The following is a 27,610-nucleotide window of genomic DNA, read 5'->3' on the forward strand; positions in this document are numbered from 1 at the left end:
TTCTCCTACTGCTTTCTGACTAACTGAGGAACTTCCTGCCGGTCGGTGGGGTGTATACGGCGGAGGAGGGGCTAACCTTTTTTTGTGCATAGTGTCAGCCTCCTAGTGGCAGCAGCATACACCCATGGTCTCTGTGTCCCCCAATGAAGGCTCCGAGAAACAGATTTTACGGTAAGCAACCCAAAAAATCCTGTTTTATTCAATATGTATGGAGGGAGGCCTTTACCGTGTATCTGTTAATATGTATATATTTATGTGATATGTGCTCAAAAGCACTTCAGAACAGATAGCTATATAGATACATACACATATATACATTTATATTGTAGGGCGTCACGCTCTCCGGTAGGCATTAGGCAGCGTTCTCACAGTCAGTACGGTTTGGTCCAAACATGCAGTTTTATTACTTTCATAAAACTCCAAGGAATTCAAAACCAAAAACAGCCTTTCCTGGGCACAAAAGTATCACAGCAGGAAAGTACAGAACATACAGCGTGTCCAATACTCCAGCAGGTGTACGTCCGATACTCCGGCAGGTGTACGTCCAGTACTCCGGCAGGTGTACGTCCGATACTTCGGCAGGTGTACGTCCGATACTCCGGCAGGTGTACGTCCGATACTCCGGCAGGTGTACGTCCGATACTCCGGCAGGTGTACGTCCCATACTCCGGCAGGTGTACGTCCAATACTCCGGCAGGTGTACGTCCAATACTCCGGCAGGTGTACGTCCAATACTCCTTCAGGTGTACGTCCAGTACTCCGGCAGGTGTACGTCCAGTACTCCGGCAGGTGTACGTCCAGTACTCCGGCAGGTGTACGTCCAATACTCCGGCAGGTGTACGTCCAATACTCCGGCAGGTGTACGTCCAATACTCCGGCAGGTGTACGTCCAATACTCCGGCAGGTGTACGTCCAATACTCCGGCAGGTGTACGTCCAGTACTCCGGCGGCTGTACGTCCAGTACTCCGGCGGCTGTACGTCCAATACTCCGGCGGGTGTACGTCCAATACTTCGGCGGGTGTACGTCCAATACTCCGGCGGGTGTACGTCCAATAGCCCGACGGTCGTACGTCCACTCACACACAGGTCAGCATGAGATGTCTCCAGCTCCCACACTCTGGTAGACGGTCCACCATTGAACTGTTCTTTTTCTCTCTAAGACCAAAGACTGCTTAGCTCCTCAGCTGACTCCCAAGTCCCTACATTCAGAAAGAGAGACCCTCGTTTGTCTCTCTCCCAGCTACAGCTCACATCTTGGCTAGTCACTCACTAGCTCCAACACACTCGCCACTGCTTCATCCAGCAGACTCACTGGCTCACCAGCAGCACACGCTTCTCCTGGTTCTTAGCAAAACACTGCAGGTTCACTCCTAATCTAGACCAGCATTGCTCAACCCTCACCTACCTGTCCTTTCTACAATATATATATATTATTTTCCCGTTTTCTCGCCCTGTGCTACATATGTGTGCCGGCATCATAAGCCCAGGCTTGTCTTACTCTGCCCCTCTTACACCTGGAGCAGTGAGCAGATGACCTTCTCTGGGGTGGATGGTGCACCCATATCTTACTCCTGTTCCTCATGAACCTTGCTTTTCTCCATATAGGGCTCTTGTAAATGCATACAAAGTGCAGTCTCCACAGGAGATACAGAAGATTGGAATCGGGACCTTCTTCGCTGTGGTCGAATTTGTGTGTGATGAGACTCAGCGCCATCCTCCATCTCGCCAGTTCTTCACCTCCTGCATTGAAATACTGGGACAGGTAGGTTTTCTCATACTTGCACTTGAGATTTTGGAAGTGCTCCACAACATTCTCACATCAGTGTGCCAGGTCTGTCCGACATTCAGACATTTATCCACTATGCCCCAAACTTCGGCTGTCCTCATAGCCAGCAGACTGACCGCAAATCCTGTGTATGTCAATGGGATAGGGGTTACTGGGGCAGCCTTTTAACTTTTTGGCACCATATGCTATAATGGCTCTTTTATGGGATCGGACCAAACAGCACTGTCCATCAATTCACATGACTCCTGTCCACTAGTCATGGACTGCTGACATGGCCGCTGGACAAGGATCCTGCCCATCTCTATTGGAAAAATGATAGAGACCATAGAGCAGGTCTGACTCAGCTGGTCAAAGAGACGTTCATCTTAGGATCTGCCCGTGGGGTCAAATCCAACATCTCTATGGAGTTTCTGTGTTGTCCGGTTTCTTCCCAAACATCCCCATAGATTCATTGCCTCCAGCACTGTATGTGCGCACTTCAGATGTCAGTGTCGGTGTAAACCAGTAATCTGCTGACACGTATGACACTCAGGTGACAGATGGATTGTATTTCAGCCCCTACATTGTTTTTCGCTTGTGTCTCTTTCAATTGAGCTTGTCTCTAAATTGCCTCCTAACATCGCAAACTTAAAGGCGTCTTGGTCCTTTCTCGTCACAGGTGTTTATAAGCGGAACGCAGTCCGAATGTCGGCCAATACTGCAAACTATCCTGCAGAATCGGAGGCTGTGTAACCTGCTGTCTCCATATTTCACCCCCGCCGCCTCTCCTGGAGAGTTTGTGCATCTCTACGAGAAAGTGGTGGAATCCATTTCTGAAGACAATAGCGATGTGATCTTTATGCTACTAACTAAGGTAGGTCGTGAATCAGTTTTAGGAGACCAGGATCGTGTTTTATCAACTAAGGGGTAATGGAGACATAACAGAGCTGAGCTATGGATGTAGCAGAACTGAATTGCGGACGTAGCAGACCTGAGTTGCAAACATAGCAGTATTGAAATGAGGACTTAGTAGAGCTGAGTGGCGGACGCAGCAGGGCCGTATTGCGGACGCAGCAGGGCCGTATTGCGGACGCAGCAGGGCCGGATTGCGGACGCAGCAGGGCCGGATTGCGGACGCAGCAGGGCCGGATTGCGGACGCAGCAGGGCCAGATTGCAGACGCAGCAGGGCCGGATTGCGGACATAACAGAGCTGAGCTATGGACGTAGCAGAACTAAATTGCGGACGTAGCAGACCTGAGTTGCAAACATAGCAGTATTGAATTGAGGACTTAGCAGGGCCGTATTGCGGACGCATCAAGGTCGGATTGCGGACGCAGCAGGCCCGGATTGCGGAACGCAGCAAGGCCGGATTGCGGACGCAGCAGGGCCAGATTGCAGACGCAGCAGGGCTGGATTGCTGACATAGCAGAGCTGAGCTATGGACGTAGCAGAACTGAATTGCGGACGTAGCAGACCTGAGTTGCAAACATAGCAGTATTGAATTGAGGACTTAGCAGAGCTGAGTGGCGGATGCAGCAGGGCCGGATTGCGGACGCAGCAGGGCCGGATTGCGGACGCAGCAGGGCCGGATTGCGGACGCAGCAAGGCCGGATTGCGGACGCAGCAGGGCCAGATTGCAGACGCAGCAGGGCCGGATTGCAGACATAGCGGAGCTGATTAATTAAAACGATAAAGGGGTGCTCACTATCTCTTAAGGATGTTGCTGCTCTGAAGAAAATAGCATCAGAAAAATAACAGAGAACTTCGCCACTCAACTGAAAATTTATTGTCATATGGAACATCAGAGGCAAAAAAATCAAAACATGTGAAATGAAACGACCCTTGTGAATACACATAATTCCAGCAACGTTTCGGCTTCACTAAGCCTTTTTCAAGCAAAATCTGTCTGGAGACAAATACTAAATGTTAATATATAGTACATAACAAACATACACATGAATCATAATATACAGATCGGCGGCTACATAAAAAAAACATGCTCACCATAAATAAATAAAAGGAAAATGCTAGAGTCTGTGTCACAAGTATCCTTATAAATACCCATGTTTACCCATGAAACTAGTAAACCCAAGAAGAAATATCATACATGACCATGGCAATGAAGGGAAGGTACCTGGCAGTAACAGAATATGACACCATCAAAGCAGTTAATCAGTTCAGCTTGCGTCTGATGCCAGGGCTATTAACAGTCCCCTGTTGATATAGAGCATTGAAGATGTTACAAGAAAGTTATCTGAGGAATAAAGGGTCACCACCTGTTCGGTTCAGCCTGGACCTGATATCTGGACCTGGATGGTCCGCTATTTATATAAGGCATGAACGGTGTGCTACAATGTGCTTCCTGGGTCAGGATGGCCGAGCGCTTCCTGTAATTGCGCGTTCACTGAAACTGCCGAAAAAGGCCGAGGGAAACTTGATGACACGGGTAGTGGTTGGGGCGCATGCGCGAGCACGGATCCAGCCGGAATTCCCCATAGATCTAGGAATTAAATACCGCACATATGCGCAAACGTGAAACAATGCAAACCATACACTGGCAATGTACATCTGAATTAAAGATTAACAAGCAAGAATTGGGGTAAATCTGTTAATAGCATAGTAGGTGCATGACTCAAAGTAACGCTACTAACACGTAAACACAATGTATTCGTATGTCAATGCAATATGTTAATGTGCAGGGACTAAAAAGACATATACCTGATGTAGTTTCTAACTTGGGATCTAGAAGAAGAAAAGAAAAAATAAGTACACAAATACAATTCTGCAAATGTTCCCTGCAAAAATAAACAAACAACAATGATAGTCATTGGACACTATATATATATATATATATGTAATTCCAGGACAATATTTGATAACATCATAGATTAATATTGGATCTCATATTCACAGTTCAGCCCCAACGATGTAAGGGTTTGAATCCAGAATGCTTCTCGTGTTTTTAGTGCGCTGATCCTATCGCCACCCCGTCTAGGTAGTGGAATATGGTCTAATTGTGGATTTGTGTTGAGAAATGTGGTCTCGGATATGCTGGGTAGCAGATCTGAGTTACCTGAGTTTGCCTGCGGTTTTATGTAGTGATGCAGAACTATAGTCATCCTGAATGACACAGTACTGCCACACCTGCACCTTCCTACTGCTACCCATTACCTGTGCAGCTCATTGTTGCAGCCGACCGGCCCCATTCACGGCTTTCTTATCGTTGTTTTGCAGTTTGATCTTAACCACTGGTTGAATTCTGCCAAACCTTCCATGTCTGAGCGGAGCAAACTGCTGGAGTCCGTGCACCTGGCTCTGACCCTGTGCGGCCTGACGCCGGAGGATGATCTGCTGATGCCTTTCAATATATTCTGCAAGCACTGGAACTCCATCCTGCGCTACCAGTTCCCGGACCATTACAGCGACTGCCTGAGGCTGCTCATGCAGAGTAAGCCGCCGTCCTCTTGGTTCACGTAGAATTCGCTCGTATCTGCACTTTCCCTGAAAGAGATTTAACTATAAAATGCATTGTTGGCTCAGCCATGGTGACGCACAGCGCGGCCCCAAGAAGATAGAAACTTACTGCAGTGTAGAACTTATTTGTGTGTTTCCTCTGAATTTATGAACATAAGGATGAGTGACCTCGTGGAGATCAACATCCAACACTGCGGAGACACCATCACATGTTTCTCAACGCAGTGATCTAGAGCAATGCCCCCATCCCTTATGGGAAATATGCAAAAGCATGTAAATCAACAGCCGCGGAGACACCATCACATGTTTCTCAACGCAAGCAATGACTAGCCAGGTCTTTCCCCGGGAAGGAACAACCACGGGAAGGGCAGTCTCCAATGAAGGAAACCACCTATGCCAAAACATGGTATCCATCCACAGACAGCTGTTTCGGGGTATTGCCCCTCATCAGTGTGGAGTAGGAAACTGGCTAGTAGGAGCAATGCCTAGTGAAAGGCTATGAACATAAGGATGAGTGACCTCGTGGAGATCAACATCCAACACTGCGGAGACACCATCACATGTTTCTCAACGCAGTGATCTAGAGCAATGCCCCCATCCCTTATGGGAAATATGCAAAAGCATGTAAATCAACAGCCGCGGAGACACCATCACATGTTTCTCAACGCAAGCAATGACTAGCCAGGTCTTTCCCCGGGAAGGAACAACCACGGGAAGGGCAGTCTCCAATGAAGGAAACCACCTATGCCAAAACATGGTATCCATCCACTGTCTGTGGATGGATACCATGTTTTGGCATAGGTGGTTTCCTTCATTGGAGACTGCCCTTCCCGTGGTTGTTCCTTCCCGGGGAAAGACCTGGCTAGTCATTGCTTGCGTTGAGAAACATGTGATGGTGTCTCCTCCTCTGAATTTATGGCCTTATGATATTTGTTCTGTTCCCTCTTTTTTCTTACAGGCTCCTCAGAGCAGCTGCTAAGTCCGGAGTGCTGGAAAACATCTCTGAAAGCGGTGGGATGTTACTCCCCAAGAGTTCTTCCAAATACCGTCAAGCTGGACCCTAAAGACCCCCTCATATTTCCGAATTGCACTAACAAAACGATGCTGTCGGCAGAGCAGGTCGGTCGGCTGTCAGACTGTCGCGGGTCTCGGCATATACCCTCGCTCTCTGCCATTGTGTAATATTCACTGCGCCTTACCCTTCCCTGGTCCAGTGCTGAGTTTCTACATTGCTGCAGTTGCCTGTTATTATCTGAACTTAGCGGCCCTGCTCGAGTTGACAGCGCAAGTACCTAAGCTCACTGATTGGTTGCAGCGCTGTGACGTCAGCGCTGCAGACAATAACTGAAACCAGGAGCAGCGGCGGAAACTCAGTGCTGGACCAGGGGAGGGTGAATTAAATATAGTTTTTTGGTTTTCTGAAAGCACACAATGTTGTTAAGGTGTCCATTTACCACCAGTAACAGTCAGAGAAGCTCTATATCTATCCTGACCTTGCTATGTACATGCAAGCACAGCTTAACTGAGTGCGCGTGTGACTACAGTGGGGAGAGAGGAATAACCCGCCACCAGACCTCTCCGGCAGCGTTCTATATTTTGTGAAAAGGATTGAACGTGTGGAAATCCAACATGGCCCATTCGTATTTCCTCCTGACATCAATCATCGAGGCAGGGTCGGGACTTCTTGATAATCAGCCGATCACTGTGAAATCATGGAGTTTTTTTGTTATTTTCCCTTTTTCTTTCTAGGTCCTGGAGACAATTAAGTGGCTTTCAGACTTTTTCAGCAAGTTGCGTCTTTCTAAACCTGACTTTCAGAGCTTCGGGTTGTTGTCCAAATGGAGTCCTTATGTTCCGGAGGTGAAGACCTTCCTGGAATATCTGGTGAAGAGTCACATCGACTACGAGGTTCTCCATATCAAGCAAGAAGCAATGGGGAATCCTACAGTGCAGACAGGTAATGGGATGCCGTGTGTTGTAGGGCCGCCATGCATGTGTATGTATGGGCTGGGGGTGAAGGCGCCAGATATGTGATCATTTACACAATCAATGCTGTCAGTTAAAGGGGCATAAACTAACAGGTATCTGCAAAGGTCGGAACTCATTTTTACATTGAAACTATTTTCTACATTTATACTATTGCTTTTTTTTTGTTGCTTTTTGAGTATGAAACATAGGCAAAAGTCCAATGTTATGAGATTTCTTGAAGGGTTTATTCCCCTGAGACAACCCCCTTTTATAAAGCAGCTCCACACTATTAGGAAAGTGGCTGCCTGGACCACCAGCAATCATCTAACATCTCCCATAAATATTATGTGAAAGTTGGCCAAAGTCACCAATTACTAGGAAGCTGGCCGTCCTTCTGATGACTGCAGAGGCAGAGAGTAAAAATTCTGTCTTGTATTGGTCTTAATAAATCCCCCCTTTCCTATCAACAGTGTCTTTTTACTGGAAGTTCCCATTCAAGGAGTTGTCAAGCATCAGTGTATTGATAGCTTATCCTAAGGAGAGGCCAGTATTTGGCTCCTTTTCTCACTGTTACAATGCAAATTAACAAAGTTCTCCACTTCTTCCCTGTATTTAGTGCTGAAATCTCTACATTCTGTCATCACCGAGCTCTTTAAGCCATGGATAATGGTCCTGGATAAAGATGATAATAGGTAAGATAAAGTTGCATTGAGACAAGCAAAAAGATTTGCATTTCTCAGGCCCAGTGTCTAATTTTATACTCTAAGGGTTCTCACAATCATGACGTCACGAGGGCCATTCAATTCAATTCACGTTTCAGAATATCATTCCTTAATTCTATGATTTAGCAGTCATGTTACGAAACGCGTAAGATGTGTTGAACACCATGCTATATGTCATTTGTGCACATGGATTTCCAATAGAGTATTGAACCAATTAAAACTGAGTGCCGACTTCTGCTGATATACCGTAATTTTTTGGACTATAAGACGCACGTAGGTTTTGGATGAGGAACATAGAAAAAAAATTGAAGGAAAAAAAGTGGTCGGTTCTGTACTAATATCCCCTATCTTGGTATATATAATATATATGTACCCAATCCAGGTATACATGGTCCCCTCATCCACATCCTGGTATGCATGGCCCCCTCATCCCTATCCTGGTATGCATGGCCCCCTCATCCCTATCCTGGTATACATGGCTCCCTCATCCCTATCCTGGTATGCATGGCCCTCTCATCCCTATCCTGGTATACATGGCTCCCTCATCCCTATCCTGGTATGCATGGCCCCCTCATCCCTATCCTGGTATGCATGGCCTCCTCATCCCTATCCTGGTATGCATGACCTCATCCCTATCATGGTATGCATGGCCTCCTCATCCCTATCCTGGTATGCATGACCTCATCCCTATCATGGTATGCATGGCTCCTTCATACCTATCCTGTTATGCATGGCCTCCTCATCCCTATCCCAGTGTGAATGGCCCCCTCATCCCTATTCTGGTATGCATAGCCCCCTCATCCTTATCCTGATATGCATGGCCCCATCAGAAAAACATAAAAAAACATAAAACTATTATACTTACCATCCCTATGCTCCCTCGCAATGTCCTATTCTGATGCCAGTAGATGATTTATGCTGGTAAGCAGCGCGTGGCTGGGATGTCATGAGCTGTTTACAAGCCGAAGATAGCTGCCAGAATACTCACTGCTCTCCACACCAGAACTATGGGCGTGTGGAGCAGTGAATATTCATTGATCTTTAATAGCGGGCACAGTAGTAGGAGCCGCTGGCTCCTGCAGCTGCCAGACGAAAACGTGTACCTGCTACTAAAGGGAATGAATATTCACTGCTCTCCACTTCCATAGGCATGGAGAGCAGTGAATATTCATTCTGTTTAATAGTGGGCACACTCCAGAGCCCAGCCGCTGCAGGAAGCAGGTAGTCGTGGCTAACATCGTGTCCGCTGAAAAAGAGAAACATGGATTTTTGTGTTAACTCACCGTAAAATCCTTTTCTCCGAGACGTTCATTGGGGGGACACAGGACTGTGGGTGTATGCTACTGCCGCCAGGAGGCTGATACTAAGTGAATGAAAAAAAGGTTATCTCCTCCTCCGCAGTATACACCCTCGCCTTTATTGCAAGCGAAACCAGTTCGGTGCAAAAGCAGTAGGAGATCACAACAAGACAAAATCAGCCTCAATGCAGGTATCAACATGTCTAGAGAACCCACCTGGTATCATAAATACCTATTAATAAACAAAAAGAAGCCAATTGGCTAGCAGGGTGGGTGCTGTGTCCCCCAACGAGCGTCTCGGAGAAAAGGATTTTACGGTGAGTTATCACAAAAATCCATGTTTCTCCTTCGCCTCATTGGGGGACACAGGACTGTGGGATGTCCTAAAGCAGTCCCTGGGTGGGAAGTCGACTCACCGGTCCAAGCTACACGCTCCTCCTGTCTAAAGGTGTGCCACCGCTGCTTGGAGAATCCTTCTACCCAGGCTTGCATCTGCTGAAGCCTGAGTATGTACATTGTAATGTTTGAAAAATGTGTGCCGGCTGGACCAGGTTGCTGCTTTGCATACCTGCTCCGCCGATGCCTGGTGCCGGAGAGCCCAAGGGGCGCCCACTGCTCCAGTTGAGTGCGCTCTGATCCCTGCTGGAACAGCTGCGCCTCTGATGCGGTCGGATTCCTGAATCGTCAGCCGAATCCACCTGGCTATGGTCGCTCTTGAGGGGTTGCGAGTTCTCTTTCTGGGCTCCCTCTGGTGGTTACTGGCGGTAATGGAGCTGATCTGATTAACAGAGGCTTGCCACCTGATAATGAGGATGACGATTGGATATCTGGGGTTTCAGATTGGGATTTAAGACTGCTGACTCCCTCTATCCTTGCTGGTGATTTTCTTTTGCCTCCTGAGGTCTGATGTTTCCAGCTCAGTCCCTGCATGTTCAGCTAAGTGTTCATTTGCTATTCTGTTTGCATTTGATCTGTTTTTTGTCTATCTCAGTTTTGTGTGGTCAGCCAGCTCCGGCTGGGGCTGTGCTGAATTTCCATCCTAATGTTACTGCTTGTGCCAGTTTGTTTTTGTCCCTTATTAGATTGGCCTCTTTTTGCTCTGCTTTCAGAATATACCAAAGGGCTGATATAGTGGGTGAAGTCGTGCAACTTCAGTGTTTTTTGCATCAGATGTGTTGGACTTTTTGCAGGGTTTTTTGCGTGATTGCAGACAGCGTCTTTCCTTTCCTGTCCTGTCTAGTCAGTGTGGGCCCCATCATTTGCTCAGTCTATTTTCCTGCCTGCGTTTGTGTTTTCACCATGTCTCACCGACAATATATGTTTGGGGGCTATCTATTCCTTTGGGGTCTGCTCTGGGGCAGTTTAGGTTTCCCCTTTCTTGCTTTAGGCTTAGTTAGCTCTCCGGCTGTGCCGAGGCGTCTAGGATCATCGTAGGTACACTCCACGGCTACTGCTAGTTGTGTGGATAGCATCAGGGGTCTGCAATCCGCTTAGTTACCAACCTCTCTGGTTTTCTGTGGCTTAGCTTGGGCTTGCTCTCCTGCTCGGTGACCCATTCATAACACCAGCCTAGGTAAGAATCCAAGATTCAACAGCCAAGCCGTCAAACACGGGGCCCCTGAGTTCGGGTGGTAGACCGATCCCTGGGAAAGTAGGTCTGGGCGCTCTGGCAGTCGCCAGGGAACGTCGGCGAGTAGCTGCACCAGGTCTGCGTACCACGCCCGCCGAGGCCAATCTGGGGCCAGTAGAATCCCTGGAACCCCTTCTGCCTTGATCTTCTTGATGACCCTTGGGAGTAGCGGCAGCAGGGGAAATAGGTATGGGAGGTGAAACTGGTTCCATGGCGGAACCAATGCATCCATGGCGATTGCCTGCGGGTCCCTGGACCGAGCGACAAACGCGGCCACCTTGGCGCTTACCCTGGAAGCCATCAGGTCCACGTCCGGCGTTCCACAACATCGGGAAATTTGCCAGAAGACCTCGGGGTGTAGTGACCATTCCCCGGACGCGAGACCTTGCCGGCTGAGGAAGTCTGCCGCCCAGTTCTGTACGCCCGGATTGTGGACTGCCGAGATCACCGAGTGGTTCCTGTAGGCCAAGTGAGGGATGTGCCTCACCTCGTGCATGGCTGCCCTGCTGCGGGTGCCTCCCTGGTGATTTATGTAAGCCACGGCCGTGACGTTGTCCAATTGAATCCGGACGGGGCGGCCTGCTAGAAGATGATGAAAACGTTGCAGAGCCAGCCAGATCGCTCGGATTTCTAACAAGTTGAACTGGAGGTGTGCCTCCTGCGGCGACCACCATCCCTGGGTTGCGTGATGGTGAAAAAACTGCTCCCCAGCGTCGGCTGTGACCCCAACCAATGGTCCGGGGCAAAAGGTTTCCCTTGAAGACGGGAGGAACTGACTGTCCACTACCCGAGTGCCTATCAGACCTGCATGGACAACCGGCACTGGTGGTTGAGTGTAAACGGGTTCTTATCCCACGATGCCAAGAGGGCGTGCTGCAGGGGGCGAAGTACCTGGACTCCCTGCCGAAGAGCTAAGGCCTTGTCTTGAGGGAGAATTACCAACCCTCGGGACGTGTCGAAGATCATCCCTAAAAAGGAAATCCTCTGAGCTGGGACCGGGGATGATTTCTTCAGGTTGACAAACCACCCTAAGCGGTCAAGAGTATCTAGCGGGTCCTTGATCAAGAGGTCGTCTAAGTAAGGCAAGACGACTGTGCCCCGGGGAGTGCAGGATGACTATGACGACTTTTGTGAACACTCCGGGGCCGGTAGCTAGCCCGAAGGGGAGAGCTGCGAACTGAAAGTGTAGGCCGTTGATAGCGAAGCGTAGAAATTTCTGATGTGGAGGGAAAATGGGGATATACAGGTACGCGTCTTGGATGTCGATAGAGGCCAAATATTCTCCCTGTTCTTTGGCAGCTATGACCGAGCGGAGAGACTCCATCCGGAAATGTCTGACCCTGAGAAATCTGTTCAGAAGCTTTAGGCCCAGAATGGGCCTGACAGTCCCGTCCCTTTCGGGGACCGTGAACAGGTTGGTATAGAGACCCTGACATCTTTCGTCTTCCGGTACGGGGATGACAACACCGTTTTGCCAGAGCAATTCGATGGCCTTGAACAAGGCCTGTGCCTGGGATTCCATTTTGGGAGGACGAGAAAGAAAAATCGTCTTGGGGGCTGTTTGACGAAGTCTAACTTGAACCTCAAGGATACCAGCTCCCTTACCCATGTGCCATGCACGACAGAGAGCCAGTCATGGCGAAACCAGAGTAGGCGACCGCCTACTCTGCTGGTGTCGCCCGGCACTTGCCTTGAGTCATTTGGCTGAAGATCTTTGGGACCTAGGTCCCCTTGAGCTGGGCTGTTGGCATCGCATTCTCCCCAATGGGTTGGCTCTATATGAGACTCGACGATCCCTGTCCTGGTTGGGGCAACCTGCAACGGCGGAGTTGGTTGCTGAAGCCAACCCGGGGTTGCAAAAGGACCGGAACTGTGTCTAAAGCTGGTGACGAAAAAGCTGTTTCTCCCTTTGAGGGAGAAAACTGCTCTTGCCCCCTGTGGAGTCAGAGATAAGATGGTCCAACCTTTCACCAAATAGGCGGCTGCTCTGATAAGGTAAAGAAGTTAAGGACTTCTTGGAGGTTGAATCTGCACGCCAAGTCCTCAACCACAGAGCCCCTCTTAATAGAAATTGCATTTGCGACAGCGAGTGCTGCGCAGCTAGCCGCATCCAAAGATGCATTAATCAAGTATTAAAACCTCAGAAAGAGGAAAAAATCCTCCAAAAAAATCAAGAGAAAACCAGACAGGCCTAATTACATCTGCACTAACCAGGGTGCAGCGGACCCAAGTAAAATGGCAACTGCATTAGTGCATTAATCAAGTAGTCTGCGGCCAACGCAATCTGATTAGCAATATCTGCTACCTCCGCAGGCAGGTCCATGCACTACAAGGCTCTGTTTAATGATTCAGACCAAGAGCCCATGGCCTTAGCTACCCAAGTTGCTGCGAACGAAGGAGAGAGTGCTGAACCCGACGCCTCAAAAACTGAGCGAGCCAGGCTCTCTGAGACGGTGAGTGGGATCCTTGATAGAGGAACCATTATGTATGGACAACAGGGCTTTAGAGGCCAAGCGCGACACGGGTGGATCTACCGCCGGGGATTCCGCCAACCTTTTACGGAGATCAAGGGCAAACGGGTATCTTGCCTCGAGCGCTTTCTGGCCTAAGAAACGCCTGTCTGGCCGTTCCCTGTGTCGCTGTACTATGTCGTCAAACTCTGGGTGAGCGGCAAATACTCTATGAGTCCGCTTGACCCGCTTACAAGACACCCTGTGCCCTGAGGCCAGGGTGGATTCATTTTCAATCAACAGGGTCTGGTTGACAGCCTCGATAAGGCTGTCCACTGTTTCCAGGTAACCCGGAGTAACTAAGTCAAGGGGCTCGTCCGAGTCGTAATCCGAGTTCTGCTCGTTATCGACTACTGGCGAGGGCGCGCGAGAGGTAGAGCTCACAGATGCCGAGGCACCGGATGGACCGGGAGACACTGTGTGGGTTAGTTTTCCCCGTGTCTGTTGAAGTGTATTGAGCGCGAAACGGCTGTTGTCCGTCTTCCAGCACATTGCTCCCGTGCCTATGCCGATGCCTTGTGTATGTAAAATAAAGTGATTTGATTCACATGAACGGTGAGTGGCATCCTATTTTTTCTTTCCCCGTGTCTGCCTAGTGAGGGAGCGGCCCCTGCAGGCCGGAGGCGCCTGTGAGGTGGAGAACCCCTCCAAGACAGGCGAGCCACTATCCCTGCCCCTATCTGGGGCTTTAAGGGACTCGATTGCTCTCGTAAGCGATGTCATGGACTGCTACAGAGACAGAGCCCATTCCGGGCGGTCGCAGGGGAGGGCTCCTGGGCACGTTCAGACTTGCAGGCTTCATAGATTTGCCTACTTTGCGCATGTGGGAAGGCGGACCGACAGGAGGTGCACGCAGCAAACAGAAACGTGTGCGTCTTAGCTCCTCTGGACAGGGTGGCCCTGCTAGGTGATATGCCTGCGGGGTTCTACTGCTTAGCCTCTGGCAAAAAACAGAGGGTGGCCTTCCTCCTTCGGGGGTAGCACTTACCCCAGTCTTGTGTCCCCAGTCCTGGATCCCTTAGGTGTCCAACCTGCCGAAACGCTGCACTCTTTTTTTAAAAGTGCGCCTCGGCGTGTGGGAGGTCCTGCAGGAAGAGAAGGCGCCATCGGTAACGTCCTATGGCTCGAGATTTTGCACATGGCCTAGCGCCGGCTGATGCCGGGGGCTACATTTTTCGGCACCAGTCCGAGGCTCCGTCGGAAGTACACGCATCACGGGGGCGGGACTTCCCCCCGTGGCCTAGTACCGGCAGAAGCCGGGGACTAAATTTACGGCGCCTGCCCGGACACGGGGATGGGACCGCCAAAAAACCGAGGCCTGGTCAGGACATGTGCTGCTGAGCGCTACCTCTGTGGGGGCGCATGCTGGCGCCCGAACCCGTGCTGCAGCCCAGGGGAATGCCAACCCTGGGGGTTTCAGGAGATCTCCCAGCCCACCTCCTTCCGTGCCTCACCCCTGGAGCTCCAGCTGATCCTCAGGTTAGGGGGGGAAGGGGGGCTGCATCCAAATCAAGCATGGTGCAGACACCGTAACTCCATCCTCCTTCCAAGGGAGGAGGAGAGGGACAGTCTGCCTCCTACTACCGCAGTCCTTGCATTGGTGGTGCAGTGGGAGGCCGCACGGACTGTACCTGTGCCTCTGTACAGCCTAGGGCTTCAATACCTTAGGGTGGTCAGGGTGAGTCCGGCATCGTGTCCCACGTCGCGGGAGAGGATACGTGGAGGCGACACTCGCACGTGCTCGCCCGTTGTTGGTTTGGTGAGATCGGATCCTTTCAATAGGGTCCGTCTCCCCTGTCTCATCTTCATGGGGAAAAAAACAAAGCAAAAAGAGTCTGGAAAAAGACCAGACGTGTGTGCCTCCTAGGACACTAAGAAAGAACTGGTTTCGCCTGCAATCAAGGTGAGGGTGTATACTGCGGAGGAGGAGCTAACCTTTTTTTCATTCACTTAATGTCAGCCTCCTGGCGGCAGTAGCATACACCCACAGTCCTGTGTCCCCCAATGAGGCGAAGGAGAAATGAATATTCACTGCTCTCCACTCCTATAGGAGTGGAGAGCAGTGAATATTCATTGATCTTTAGCAGTGGGTACAGGGGTTAGCCGCAGCAGTCGGCTCCTGCCTCCTGTGACCTGCTGCTCCACCACTGCCGCTCCCCCACCTTCTGATCCACAGCCAGAGCAGGTACATCCGGACTATAAGACGCACACCCCATTTTCCTCCAAATTTTTGGAGGTAAAACGTGCGTCTTCTAGTCCGAAAATAGGTACTTCTTTGCTTGCTACATAAGACGCAAGTGATACGGGTATGGAGAGCTGTCATTCTCTGTATTTACATTATTAAAGGGATTGTCTGTTTATGGGACGTCTCCTTCTTAAATCCTATATTCCCCAGTGTAAAATAAAAACATCAGATACTTCTCTCCTACATCGGCACTGTTCCAGCAATGCCGTGTGAGCACTGCAGCCAATCAGCAGCTGTTCATGGTCTACTTTGCTCACAATTCCTTCGGAAAAGCCTCAGACGTCCGTAGAGAAGTGCGAGTACTGCAGGCCATTACTGGATGCTGATTAGCTGCAGTAGACGCGACATAATTATGTCATTCATACAAGTTCCAGGAGAACCGGCGTCAACATTGCTAGAACGTTGCAGCACAGGAGGTGGGTATCTGGTATTTTTATTTTATTCTGGGGACATTTAAAGGGGTTGTCTGGCCTGAGGGTGACTGCAGACATGTAGTCTATTTGACTACAGACTTATAAATCCTCACATTCCATTTTCTCATTTGAATACATGCGGCCACACACCAACTAGACGCGTGCCGCCTCGCTCACTGCAAGTAAATTGAGTGAGGGTGGACAAGTCTAGTCGGAATGTGTCTAGAAGTATGCAAGTCGCATACTTGCGGCCATATGATAGAATCATAGAATCATAGAATCGTAGAGTTGGAAGGGACCTCCTGGGCCATCTGGTCCAACCCCCTGCTCAAAGCAGGATTCGCTAAATCATCCCAGTCAGATGTCTGTCCAGCCTCTGTTTGAAGACTTCCATTGAAGGAGAACTCACCACTTCTCGTGGCAGCCTGTTCCACTCATTGATCACTCTAACTGTCAAAAAGTTTTTTCTAATATCTAATCTGTGTCTCCTCCCATTCAGTTTCATCCCATTGCTTCTAGTCTTTCCTTGTGCAAATGAGAATAAAGTTGATCCTTCTACAATGTGACAGCCCTTTAGATATTTGTAGACAGCAATTAAGTCTCCTCTCAGTCTTCTCTTTTGCAAACTAAACATTCCCAAATCCTGCAACCTTTCCTCATAAGACAGGGTTTGCAGACCGGTCACCATTCTGGTCGCTCTTTTCTGAACTTGCTCCAGTTTGTTGATGTCTTTTTTAAAATGTGGTGCCCAAAACTGGACACAATATTCCAGATGAGGTCTGACCAAAGAGGAGTAGAGGGAAATAATGACTTCACGTGATCTAGACTGTATGCTTCTGTTAATACATCCTAGAACTGCATTTGCCTTTTTTGCTGCTGCATCACACTGTTGACTCATATTCAGTCTGTGATCTATTAGTATACCCAAGTCTTTTTCACATGTGCTGTCACTTAGCCCTATTCCTCCCATTCTATATATGCTTTTTTCATTTTTATTGCCCAGATGTAGTACTTTGCATTTCTCCCTGTTAAAAACCATTCTGTTAGTTACTGCCTACTTCTCCAGTTTATTTAAATCTTTTTGAATCCTCTCTCTCTCTTCTCTAGTATTAGCTATCCCTCCTAGCTTTGTGTCATCAGCAAATTTAATCAGTTTACCCTCAATTCCTTCATCTAAATCGTTGATAAAGATGTTGAACAATACAGGGCCCAGGACAGAGCCCTGTGGTACCCCACTTGAGACATTCTTCCAACTGGATGTGCAGCCATTTACGACCACTCTTTGGGTCCGATCACTAAGCCAGCTATGAATCCACCTAACAGTTGCCTTGTCCATTCCATACTTAGTCATTTTTTCAATAAGGATTGTATGAGAGACTTTGTCAAATGCTTTGCTGAAGTCAAGATATACTATATCTACAGCATTTCCTTGATCCACCCAATCAGTGATACCGTCATAGAAGGAAATTAAGTTAGTCTGACATGACTTATTAGTTACAAACCCATGCTGACTCTGTTTGATCACTTCATTCTTATCCAGGTATTGACTTACATGTTGTTTAATAATTTGTTCAAAGATCTTTCCTGGTATAGAAGTCAGACTCACCGGCCTATAGTTGCCTGGGTCCACCTTCTTCCCCTTTTTGAAGATAGGAACAACATTTGCTCTTCTCCAGTCTTCTGGCACTTCTCCTGTTCTCCAAGAATTTTCAAAGATTATGGAGAGTGGTTCAGAAATTTCTTCTGCTATCTCCTTCAGTACTCTGGGGTGTAATTCATCTGGACCTGGAGACTTGAATTCATTTAGGTTAGCTAAGTGTTTCCTCACTATCTTTCTGTTTATAGATATCCTGGATTCTTCTATTCCCTTAATAGGACAGTGAATAACAGTTGGTGTTACATTTCCTTTCTGAGAGAAAACAGATGCAAAATAGGAATTTAAAAGTTCAGCCTTCTCAACATCCTGTCTTACCATTTCATCATTTTCATCCTGTAAAAATCCTATAGCATCTTTGACTTTTCTTTTACTTTTGACATATCCCCAAAATCCTTTATTATTGCTTTTGACATCTCTTGCAAGCCTCAATTCATTTTCAGCTTTAGATAATCTGATTTGTGCCCTGCAGATTCTGCAGACAGCATTATATTCTTCTTTAGATATGCCTCCCTCTTTCCATTTTATAAACATTTTTTTCTTCCTTTTTAGCATGTGCTTAAGTTCTGTGTTCACCCATCCTGGTTTCCTTAAATGCTTCCTATTCTTCCCTCTTTTCGGAATTGTTAACAATTGTGCTTTGAGAATTTCATTTTTCAAGATTTCCAATCCTTCCTGGACATTTTTGTCTTTAAGGATATCCAGCCATTGGATCCCTCCAATTATCTTTCTGAATCCCTTAAAATCTGCCTTTCTGAAATCTAACCTTGACGTCTGAGTCTTCACAGGTCTTCCGCCTCTAGTTATCCAAAATTCTAAAATAGCATGGTCGCTACCTCCTAGGGTTCCAGCCACTTTTACCTCCTCAACCATTTCCTCCCTGTTTATAAGTATTAGATCCAAGGTAGCAGTTCCCCTTGTTTTCTCCCCTACCTTTTGGAAGATAAAGTTGTCAGCAAGAGAGGATAAGAATTTCCTTGACCTGTTAGTTTTGCCTGAGAGAGATTCCCAACAAATGTCTGGATAGTCGAAATCTCCCATGACAACTATGTCATATTTTTTGGAGAACTTGGCCATTTGATGCATAAAGAGTTCATCCATATCTTCAGCTTGCACAGGCGGCCTGTAGTAAATGCCTACAATGGTGTCCTTTCCATTGTTCTGTCCTTGTATTCTTACCCAAACAGTTTCCACAGAACTCCCAGTCTCTGAAGCTTCAATCTCTGTGCAGATATACGCGTTTCTAACATACAATGCAACACCTCCTCCTCGTTTATCAAGTCTGTTTCTTGCAAATAAGTTGTATCCTTCTAGTCTTGTATTCCAATCATGTGTATTGTCCCACCAAGTTTCAGTGATTCCAATGACATCATATTTCTTTTCCTGTGTTAGTAGTTCCAATTCTCCTTGTTTGTTGCCCATGCTTTGTGCATTAGTATAGAAACATTTTAGTTTGTGATTGGTTTCTCTTTCTCCAATATTTTTATTAATTAGATTCTTTCGTCTTTGTTCTTCCTTTCCACTTCTATTAGCAGAGTTCTCAATAGCATTTGTCAGGTGTATGGCTTTTTCTGGTCTTTTGCTTCCCTTCCCATGTTGTTCTAGTTTAAAGCTCTCCTTACAAGTGTAGCAAGGCGACTTCCAAATACATGCTTTCCAGTCTTCGTAAGGTGCACCCCATCTCTAGCAAGTAGTCCATCGTATAAGTAGTTCACTCCGTGATCCAGAAATCCAAATCGTTGCTGACGGCACCATCGACGTAGCCAGTTGTTCACCTGCAGAATCTTATTCCACCTCCTTGTTCCATGGCCATCCACTGGGAGGATGGAAGAGAAGACCACCTGCGCTCCCAGTTCTTTCACTTTCTTGCCTAAGTCTTCAAAGTCTCTGCAGATGGTTTCCAGGTCGTTTCTTGCGGTGTCATTTGTCCCCACATGTAGTAGCAGGATCACTTGCTCTCGGCGCCTACAGTGAAAAATCCTCAGTTTGAGGATTCACAAGTCTGCAGACACATAGAGTAGAGTAGCCTAAGGCTGGACAACCCCTTTAAGAAGGAATTGTCTAAGTAGTGGACAACACCTTTAAGGTAGGCAACCTCTTTTAAGGTATACTAATGAAGGTGATTCTGCAAGAACACAGTACAAGTGATATCGCCTGTTCTTTACACTCTGCCCCTTCCTCAGTAATCAGCGCTGCTACCCCTGGCTGGAGAGCGACTCTCGCACCACGGTCATCCTGGTCCAGCTATTTTGTGACTGCATTTTGACGCTGCACCAGAAGTTTCAAGGTGAGTGTTGGAATTATTGTATGTGAGATGATGCAACCCTCGTGACCGCGATCCATTGATTTCAGGAAATGCAATGGGAGAAACTTGGTTATGCCGCACTTGAAATTAAAGCCCTCTGCAGTAAGATGCCATAGATTAATCATCAGGTGATCGTAAAACATTAGTTGCATCTTTCAGCTGTAATAAAAAAAAAAATTTGCGCCAGCTTCAGTTTCCACCATCACAGTTAGCCATGTTCCTTTTTTTTCCCAGCTAAGCTCACCACTTTATAGAAAGTGACAAGACCAAAACAGGAGGTCTCTGTACTACAGTTGTGGCCAAAAGTATTGACACCCCTGCAATTCTGTCAGATAATACTCAGTTTCTTCCTGAAAATGATTGCAAACACAAATTCTTTGGTATTATTATCTTCATTTAATTTGTCTTAAATGAAAAAACACAAAAGAGAATGAAGCAAAACATTGATCATTTCACACAAAACTCCAAAGATGGGCCAGACAAAAGTATTGGCACCCTCAGCCTAATACTTGGTTGCACAACCTTTAGCCAAAATAACTGCGACCAACCACTTCCGGTAACCATTAATGAGTTTCTTACAATGCTCTGCTGGAATTTTAGACCATTTTTCTTTGGCAAACTGCTCCAGGTCCCTGATATTTGAAGGGTGCCTTCTCCAAACTGCCATTTTTAGATCTCTCCACAGGTGTTCTATGGGATTCAGGTCTGGACTCATTGCTGGCCACCTTAGATGTCTCCAGTGCTTTCTCTCAAACCATTTTCTAGTGCTTTTTGAAGTGTGTTTTGGGTCATTGTCCTGCTGGAAGACCCATGACCTCTGAGGGAGACCCAGCTTTCTCACACTGGGCCCTACATTACGCTGCAAAATTTGCTGGTAGTCTTCAGACTTCATAATGCCATGCACACGGTCAAGCAGTCCAGTGCCAGAGGCAGCAAAGCAACCCCAAAACATCAGGAAACCTCCGACATGTTTGACTGTAGGGACCGTGTTCTTTTCTTTGAATGCCTCTTTTTTTCTCCTGTAAACTCTATGTTGATGCCTTTTCCCAAAAAGCTCTACTTTTGTCTCATCTGACCAGAGAACATTCTTCCAAAACATTTTAGGCTTTTTCAGGTATGTTTTGGCAAACTCCAGCCTGGCTTTTTTATGTCTCGGGGTAAGAAGTGGGGTCTTCCTGGGTCTCCTACCATACAGTCCCTTTTAATTCAGATGCCGACGGATAGTACGGGTTGACACTGTTGTACCCTCGGACTGCAGGGCAGCTTGAACTTGTTTGGATGTTAGTCGAGGTTCTTTATCCAACATCCGCACAATCTTGCGTTGAAATCTCTTGTCAATTTTTCTTTTCCGGTCACATCTAGGGAGGTTAGCCACAGTGCCATGGGCTTTAAACTTCTTGATGACACTGCGCACGGTAGACACAGGAACATTCAGGTCTTTGGAGATGGACTTGTAGCCTTGAGATTGCTCATGCTTCCTCACCATTTGGTTTCTAAAGTCCTAAGACAGCTCTTTTGGTCTTCTTTCTTTTCTCCATGCTCAATGTGGTACACACAAGGACACAGGACAGAGGTTGAGTCAACTTTAATCCATGTCAACTGGCTGCAAGTGTGATTTAGTTATTGCCAAGACCTGTTAGGTGCCACAGGTAAGTTACAGGTGCTGTTAATTACACAAATTAGAGGAGCATCACATGATTTTTCGAACAGTGCCAATACTTTTGTCCACCCTCTTTTTTATATTTGGTGTGGAATTATATCCAATTTGGCTTTAGGACAATTCTTTTTGTGTTTTTTCGTTTAAGACAAATTAAATGAAGATAATAATACCAAAGAATTTGTGTTTGCTATCATTTTCAGGAAGAAACTGAGTATTATCTGACAAAATTGTAGGGGTGTCAATACTTTTAGCCACAACTTTATCAGGCTTAGTGTTCAGTGTGAAAACCACAAGATTTCAAAAATTATTATTATTTTAATATGAAATAAAAACACCAAAATTCTTACAATAAATGTTTTTAACATAAAAACATAACTGAAACATTAGGTGTCTTTGAATTGTGAAGCATTATTCAGAGAAATGTCTGCCTCACCTTACCGTCTGGTATAAATCATCTTGACGCCTTTATCACTATGATTCATGCACAACGGTGTTTAGTGATTGGCTTTATAAATAACAAATCACTAATCGCCCTATTCATTGATTTATCATTTACATTTTTTATTTTTTCTTACTCACTTTTTTTTGCACCAATTTCTATGATATAGCGTACATAGTTCATGAATTTCGTGCAAAATCAAAATGCTTTTTATACTGTAGTTGTCTTTTGCTTTTTTAGTGCTTTTTCAGAGCGAAAAGTCGCTAATATGTTGGTAAAGTTGCGCAAACAAATCGAGACTGCAAGAAAAAAACCACACCCAAGGAGGCAAAGGGAGGTTGGAATACATTTGTGCAAAAATGTAGAAACTTTTTTTTAAAAAAAGTTGTAATTGATGAATCAGCCACACACTTTGGGAAAACAAAATGCTGAACATTTAGAAAAAAAAAAAAGCAAATTAAGAGAATCTTCTCTTATAGTGTTCTGATTAATATTTGTAAGAGAGCATCGTCCTGGCTGCATGCACAGATGACACCGGTCTGGTACCTGGTAGCCCTGCATTTACTAGCCTCTTACAAGTCCGTCTCCTCATCTTCTTGCAGATCATCTTCTGCCTGGCCAGCGGGGGGCGCTGTGGTTACACCTAATGCACTATTGTGAGACCTGCACTGCACCCATGCACCCCGAGTATATTCTGTATACCTATCACACAGAGTACAGCAGGCTGCCCTGGAAGGACATGTATCCTGACCAGACGCTGATGGAAGAGTTTTTCAAGGTGAGGACCATTACTGTCAATATGTATTATGTCCTTGTTTTTGGGTCAGGATTCTATTTCCTAGATTTTTTTTTTTAATAGACACATAGAAATGTGCAAAGTAAGCAGCCTCGAGTGGACAGCACCCTCCAGGGCTGCGTTCATTATAGCACCAATTTTAAAGGGGTTTTCCATAGCGAGAAGGGGTTTATTTTGGGTTAAAAATAAATAAAAGAAGCAATACTTGCACCACTGATCCCTGGCATTCCTGTCTCTCCGCTTTCCAAGTCCCCCTCCAGCCTCTACTTTCTGGTTCCTCCTGACACACAGGAAATGACTACTCAGCCAATCACTGTCTGCAGCTGGGACCTTGCTCAAGCAGTGATTGGCTGCAGCGGTCACATGTCCTTAAAGCAGGAAGTAGAGACCAGTAGGGGAACTGGCAGGATCCAAAAGGAGCAACAAACGGATGGTGAAGTCAGTTTTTCGTCCCTTTTTTTTTTTTTTTAAAGAATTTTGACCCCCATTTTATCTTTTTATGTAAATGTTTTCAGAGCGTCTGATAATTCGGATTGTAGTAATACGGCGCTCAGTTATCAGTGTGCACAGTAACTAACACGACCACAGCTGATCACCAGGGGTCCGGCTGATGCTTATATCTAGGGGTGTCTGATGATGTCCGCACGTTCCTCCTGGGTGCATAGATGAGGGTTGCAGCTTGGTCCAGTGTATGTCGATCATAGATTTTCTGCCCTAATTGTTTTCGTCCACTAGGTGGAACGAGGAAGCCCCAAGAGCTGTTTCCTGTTTCTAGGGGGTGTATTATGTGACGTGAACTGGATGAACGTCCTGGCTGATGCCTGGGGTCCCATTCCGCAGCCAGAAACCCACCGCATGCTGGTTTGCCTCCTATATATGCTGGTATTTCTCACCAAAGAGGAGCAGCTGATAGAGGAGCCGGTACGCTGTATTACGACGCTGCATATCCTGAGATTTTCGTTAGGAACAGATTTCTCATTGCTATTCTTCTCTTTGCAGGGGGCTCCTTTAATTAGCCTCTTAGGGCAGGCTGGTACGTTGTCCTGGCATTTGGTGGATGCCGTGTCTTACCAAAATGTGATAGGGTATTTCAGCAGCCATTACCCTCCCTCTGTCATCCTAAGCACCCACCTGGCAGATGAGCTGCTCCTGAAGCTTCTCCGTGTCTCCGCCGGATTCTCCTCTTTTCCTGATTGCAGCATTTACTCTGTGAGTACAGGAGCTCGATATGTACATGGACTCCAGAATGATCCATACTACTTTTGGGAAGGGGTTTGGATTTCCCTGCGCTGTGCAAAAGTTTTAACATTTAAAGGCAGAGTAATTATGGATTTTCCTAACTTTAATGATATATAACACTGGCTCATGGGCAAGGGCTGGTTTCCTTTAAAATAACATTGGAGTTGAACATCTTCCGACTCATCCAGTTCAGAACATAAAAAGCTTCTGATTAGTTTGGTCTTTACTTTGTGTCACATGCTTTTCCCTAATGAATCGGGTACTATATAGTGATGTCACAGTACAGGGATAATAAACAGTGTTGTCACAGTACAGAAATAATACACTGATGTCACAGTACAGAGATAATAAACACAGTGATGTCACAGTACAGGGATAATAAACAGTGATGTCACAGTACAGGGATAATAAACACAGTGATGTGACAGTACAGAGATAATAAACACAGTGATGTCACAGTACAGGGATAATAAACATAGTGATGTCACAGTACAGGGATAATAAACAGTGATATCACAGTACAGGGATAATAAACACAGTGATGTGACAGTACAGAGATAATAAACACAATGATGTCACAGTACAGGGATAATAAACATAGTGATGTCACAGTACAGGGATAATAAACACAGTGATGTGACAGTACAGAGATAATAAACACAGTGATGTCACAGTACAGGGATAATAAACATAGTGATGTCACAGTACAGGGATAATAAACAGTGATATCACAGTACAGGGATAATAAACACAGTGATGTCACAGTACAGGGATAATAAACATAGTGATGTCACAGTACAGGGATAATAAACACAGTGATGTCACAGTACAGGGATAATAAACAGTGATGTCGCAGTACAGAGATAATAAACATAGTCCTGTCACAGCACAGGGAAAATATAGTGATGTCTCAGTACAGGGATAATAAACATAGTGATGTCACAGTACAGGGATAATAAACAGTGATATCACAGTACAGGGATAATAAACACAGTGATGTTTCAGTAAAGGGATAATAAACACAGTGATGTCACAGTACAGAAATAATACACTGATGTCATAGTACAGGGATAATAAACAGTGAGGTCACATTACAGGGATAATAAACATAGTGATGTCACAGTACATAGATAATAAACAGTCATGTCACAGCACAGGGAAAATAAACTGATGTCACAGTACAGGTATAATAGCATAGTGCTGTCACAGTACAGGGATAATAAACACAGTGATGTCACAGTATAGAAATAATAAACAGTGATGTCAGAGTACAGAGATAATAAACATAGTCATGTCACAGCACAGGGAAAATATACTGATGTCACAGTACAGAGATAATAAGCACAATGATGTCACAGTACAGAGATAATATGTCACAAAGGTGGAAGAAAAAGACTGGGTTTTTTCAATGTATCCACGCTGACCACACAAGGACAGAAATATTCTTCATAGCTTTATTGTGCCTACGCGTTTCGTGGCAGATCTGCCACTTCCTCAGGGCCAAAGAATTACAGTATCTGATTACAGCATGGTGGCAGATCTGCCACGAAACGCGTTGGCACAATAAAGCTATGAAGAATATTTCTGTCCTTGTGTGGTCATCGTGGATACATTGAAAAATCCCAGTCTTTTTCTTCCTCCTTTGTGACATTGGTATCTACGGGAGTCTGCAGCGACCACTGGTTCCTTTCACATTCTGCAAGGGGTTGTGACTGTTCACAACCTGTAAAGGTGAGTGCACTAACCGTGTATTGTCACCCAAAAAAATCACTTATCGCCCTATGTGCCCTCTCTTTCCTTAATTACAGAGATAATAAGCACAGTCATGTCACAGTACAGAGGTAATACATAGTGATGTCACAGTACAGAGATAATACACTGATGTCACAGTACAGGGATAATACACTGATGTCACAGTTCAGGGATAATACACTGAGGTCACAGTACAGGGATAATACACTGATGTCACAGTACAGGGATAATATACTGATGTCACAGTACAGGGATAATAAGCACAGTGATGTCACAGTACAGAGATAATACACAGTGATGTCACAGTACAGAGATAATACACAGTGATGTCACAGTACAGGGATAATACACTGATGTCACAGTACAGGGATAATACACTGATGTCACAGTACAGGGATAATAAGCACAGTGATGTCACAGTACATGGAAAATAAGCACAATGATATCACAGTACAGAGATAATAAACACAATCATGTCACAGTACAGAGATAATACACAGTGATGTCACAGTACAGGGATAACACAGTGATGTCACATTACAGAGATATGTGTGAACAAGAAAAAGAGACATACTAAATACACCAGGGACCACAAAAATGTACAAATAGTATCAAAAGATTCTTTATTCAGATTGTCATAGAAAAAAACCACACACACCAACAAATAGATAAAAACAATTAAAAGCAAATTGCGGATATATTTTCCAGCCTTAAGTGTTTTCTTTAATCCTTATACGACACATGCCATACTCGTACAGCTGTTGCTCTCCATCACTATATGTAGAAGGCCCAGGAGCGTATTATACAGCCAACACCCAGCTAAGCAAAGCAAAAAGATAAATAAACCTTATTAAAATTTAGAATTGCCTAAAAACACAGATGGCCCACTTTCTGTCACCTTAGTTTTACATTGATTGCAGAGATCCTAGGAGCGAACATGCTGGAGCATTATAACTTTTCCTTTAAGTCAGGGATGGGGAACCTCAGGCCCCAGGGCCATTTACGTCCCTCGATGACCTTTTATCAGGCCCCCGGGCAGATTCTCAGGGACTGCATTCTTGGGCAGGGAGCTGAATTTTGATTGCCACAAACTCATTAATTTCTCCTTGCTCTGTTAGCACACACGCAGTGTTCACTACTGAACACTGAAGGGCATGCAATGAAAGATTAAGTCCTGACACCAGTGCCAGAGTCAGGATGTCATTTGTGGGCGGAGTTTATACAACACCCGAAGGATGGTATAAATATCCTAATGGCCCTTGGCAGAAAAAAGATTCCCTACCCCTGCTTTAAGTGAATCCACATGTTTTGTCATTCTGCCACACACATCACTTCCTCCGCTCCCTCCGCACACACGTTCACCTAAAAATTGTTGTTTATTTCCCAGGACGTGACCCCTAAATGCCGGATCTACATTCAGCAGATGGTCCAGTTTATGGGCTCCTTGGAACAGAATGGGAAGATCAGCGTTTCTGCCCTAGAGCAGGAGATGTCCAAATTACTGGACGATATTGTCATCTTCAGCCCTCCAGGTGGGAGATCTGCTGCCTCCGGGTGATGATATACTATCTGATGGGAAAGCCTTACCTGATCTCAACTCAGCATCCGATTTCTGTACGCGGGAGCATTAGATTTCCCTACATGCTCCACAGTAGTATGTGTAAAGATTGTACCTCCCAGAACACACTGAACTGAAGTAGAGACTAGTGGGCGATTTCAGCTCTGAAACCTGCAGAAT

General features: G+C 46.1%; 1 protein-coding gene across 1 annotated transcript in view; it reads left to right on the plus strand.

The window, feature by feature from the left end:
- The window catches only part of EPG5 (ectopic P-granules 5 autophagy tethering factor), a 134,295-nt gene that overhangs the window by 85,830 nt on the left and 20,855 nt on the right, over window positions 1-27,610 (plus strand). The window contains exons 29-39 of the mRNA XM_073589774.1: window positions 1,607-1,763; window positions 2,446-2,640; window positions 5,002-5,215; window positions 6,200-6,360; window positions 6,991-7,198; window positions 7,826-7,901; window positions 19,865-19,968; window positions 22,688-22,863; window positions 23,617-23,802; window positions 23,881-24,090; window positions 27,260-27,404. Coding sequence (XP_073445875.1) covers window positions 1,607-1,763; window positions 2,446-2,640; window positions 5,002-5,215; window positions 6,200-6,360; window positions 6,991-7,198; window positions 7,826-7,901; window positions 19,865-19,968; window positions 22,688-22,863; window positions 23,617-23,802; window positions 23,881-24,090; window positions 27,260-27,404 — 1,832 coding nt within the window. The remainder of the gene's footprint in view (window positions 1-1,606; window positions 1,764-2,445; window positions 2,641-5,001; window positions 5,216-6,199; window positions 6,361-6,990; window positions 7,199-7,825; window positions 7,902-19,864; window positions 19,969-22,687; window positions 22,864-23,616; window positions 23,803-23,880; window positions 24,091-27,259; window positions 27,405-27,610) is intronic.

Source organism: Dendrobates tinctorius, unplaced genomic scaffold, assembly GCF_039654945.1.
Source record: "Dendrobates tinctorius isolate UK_male_01 unplaced genomic scaffold, ASM3965494v1 ptg000113l, whole genome shotgun sequence".
NCBI lineage: Eukaryota > Metazoa > Chordata > Amphibia > Anura > Dendrobatidae > Dendrobates > Dendrobates tinctorius.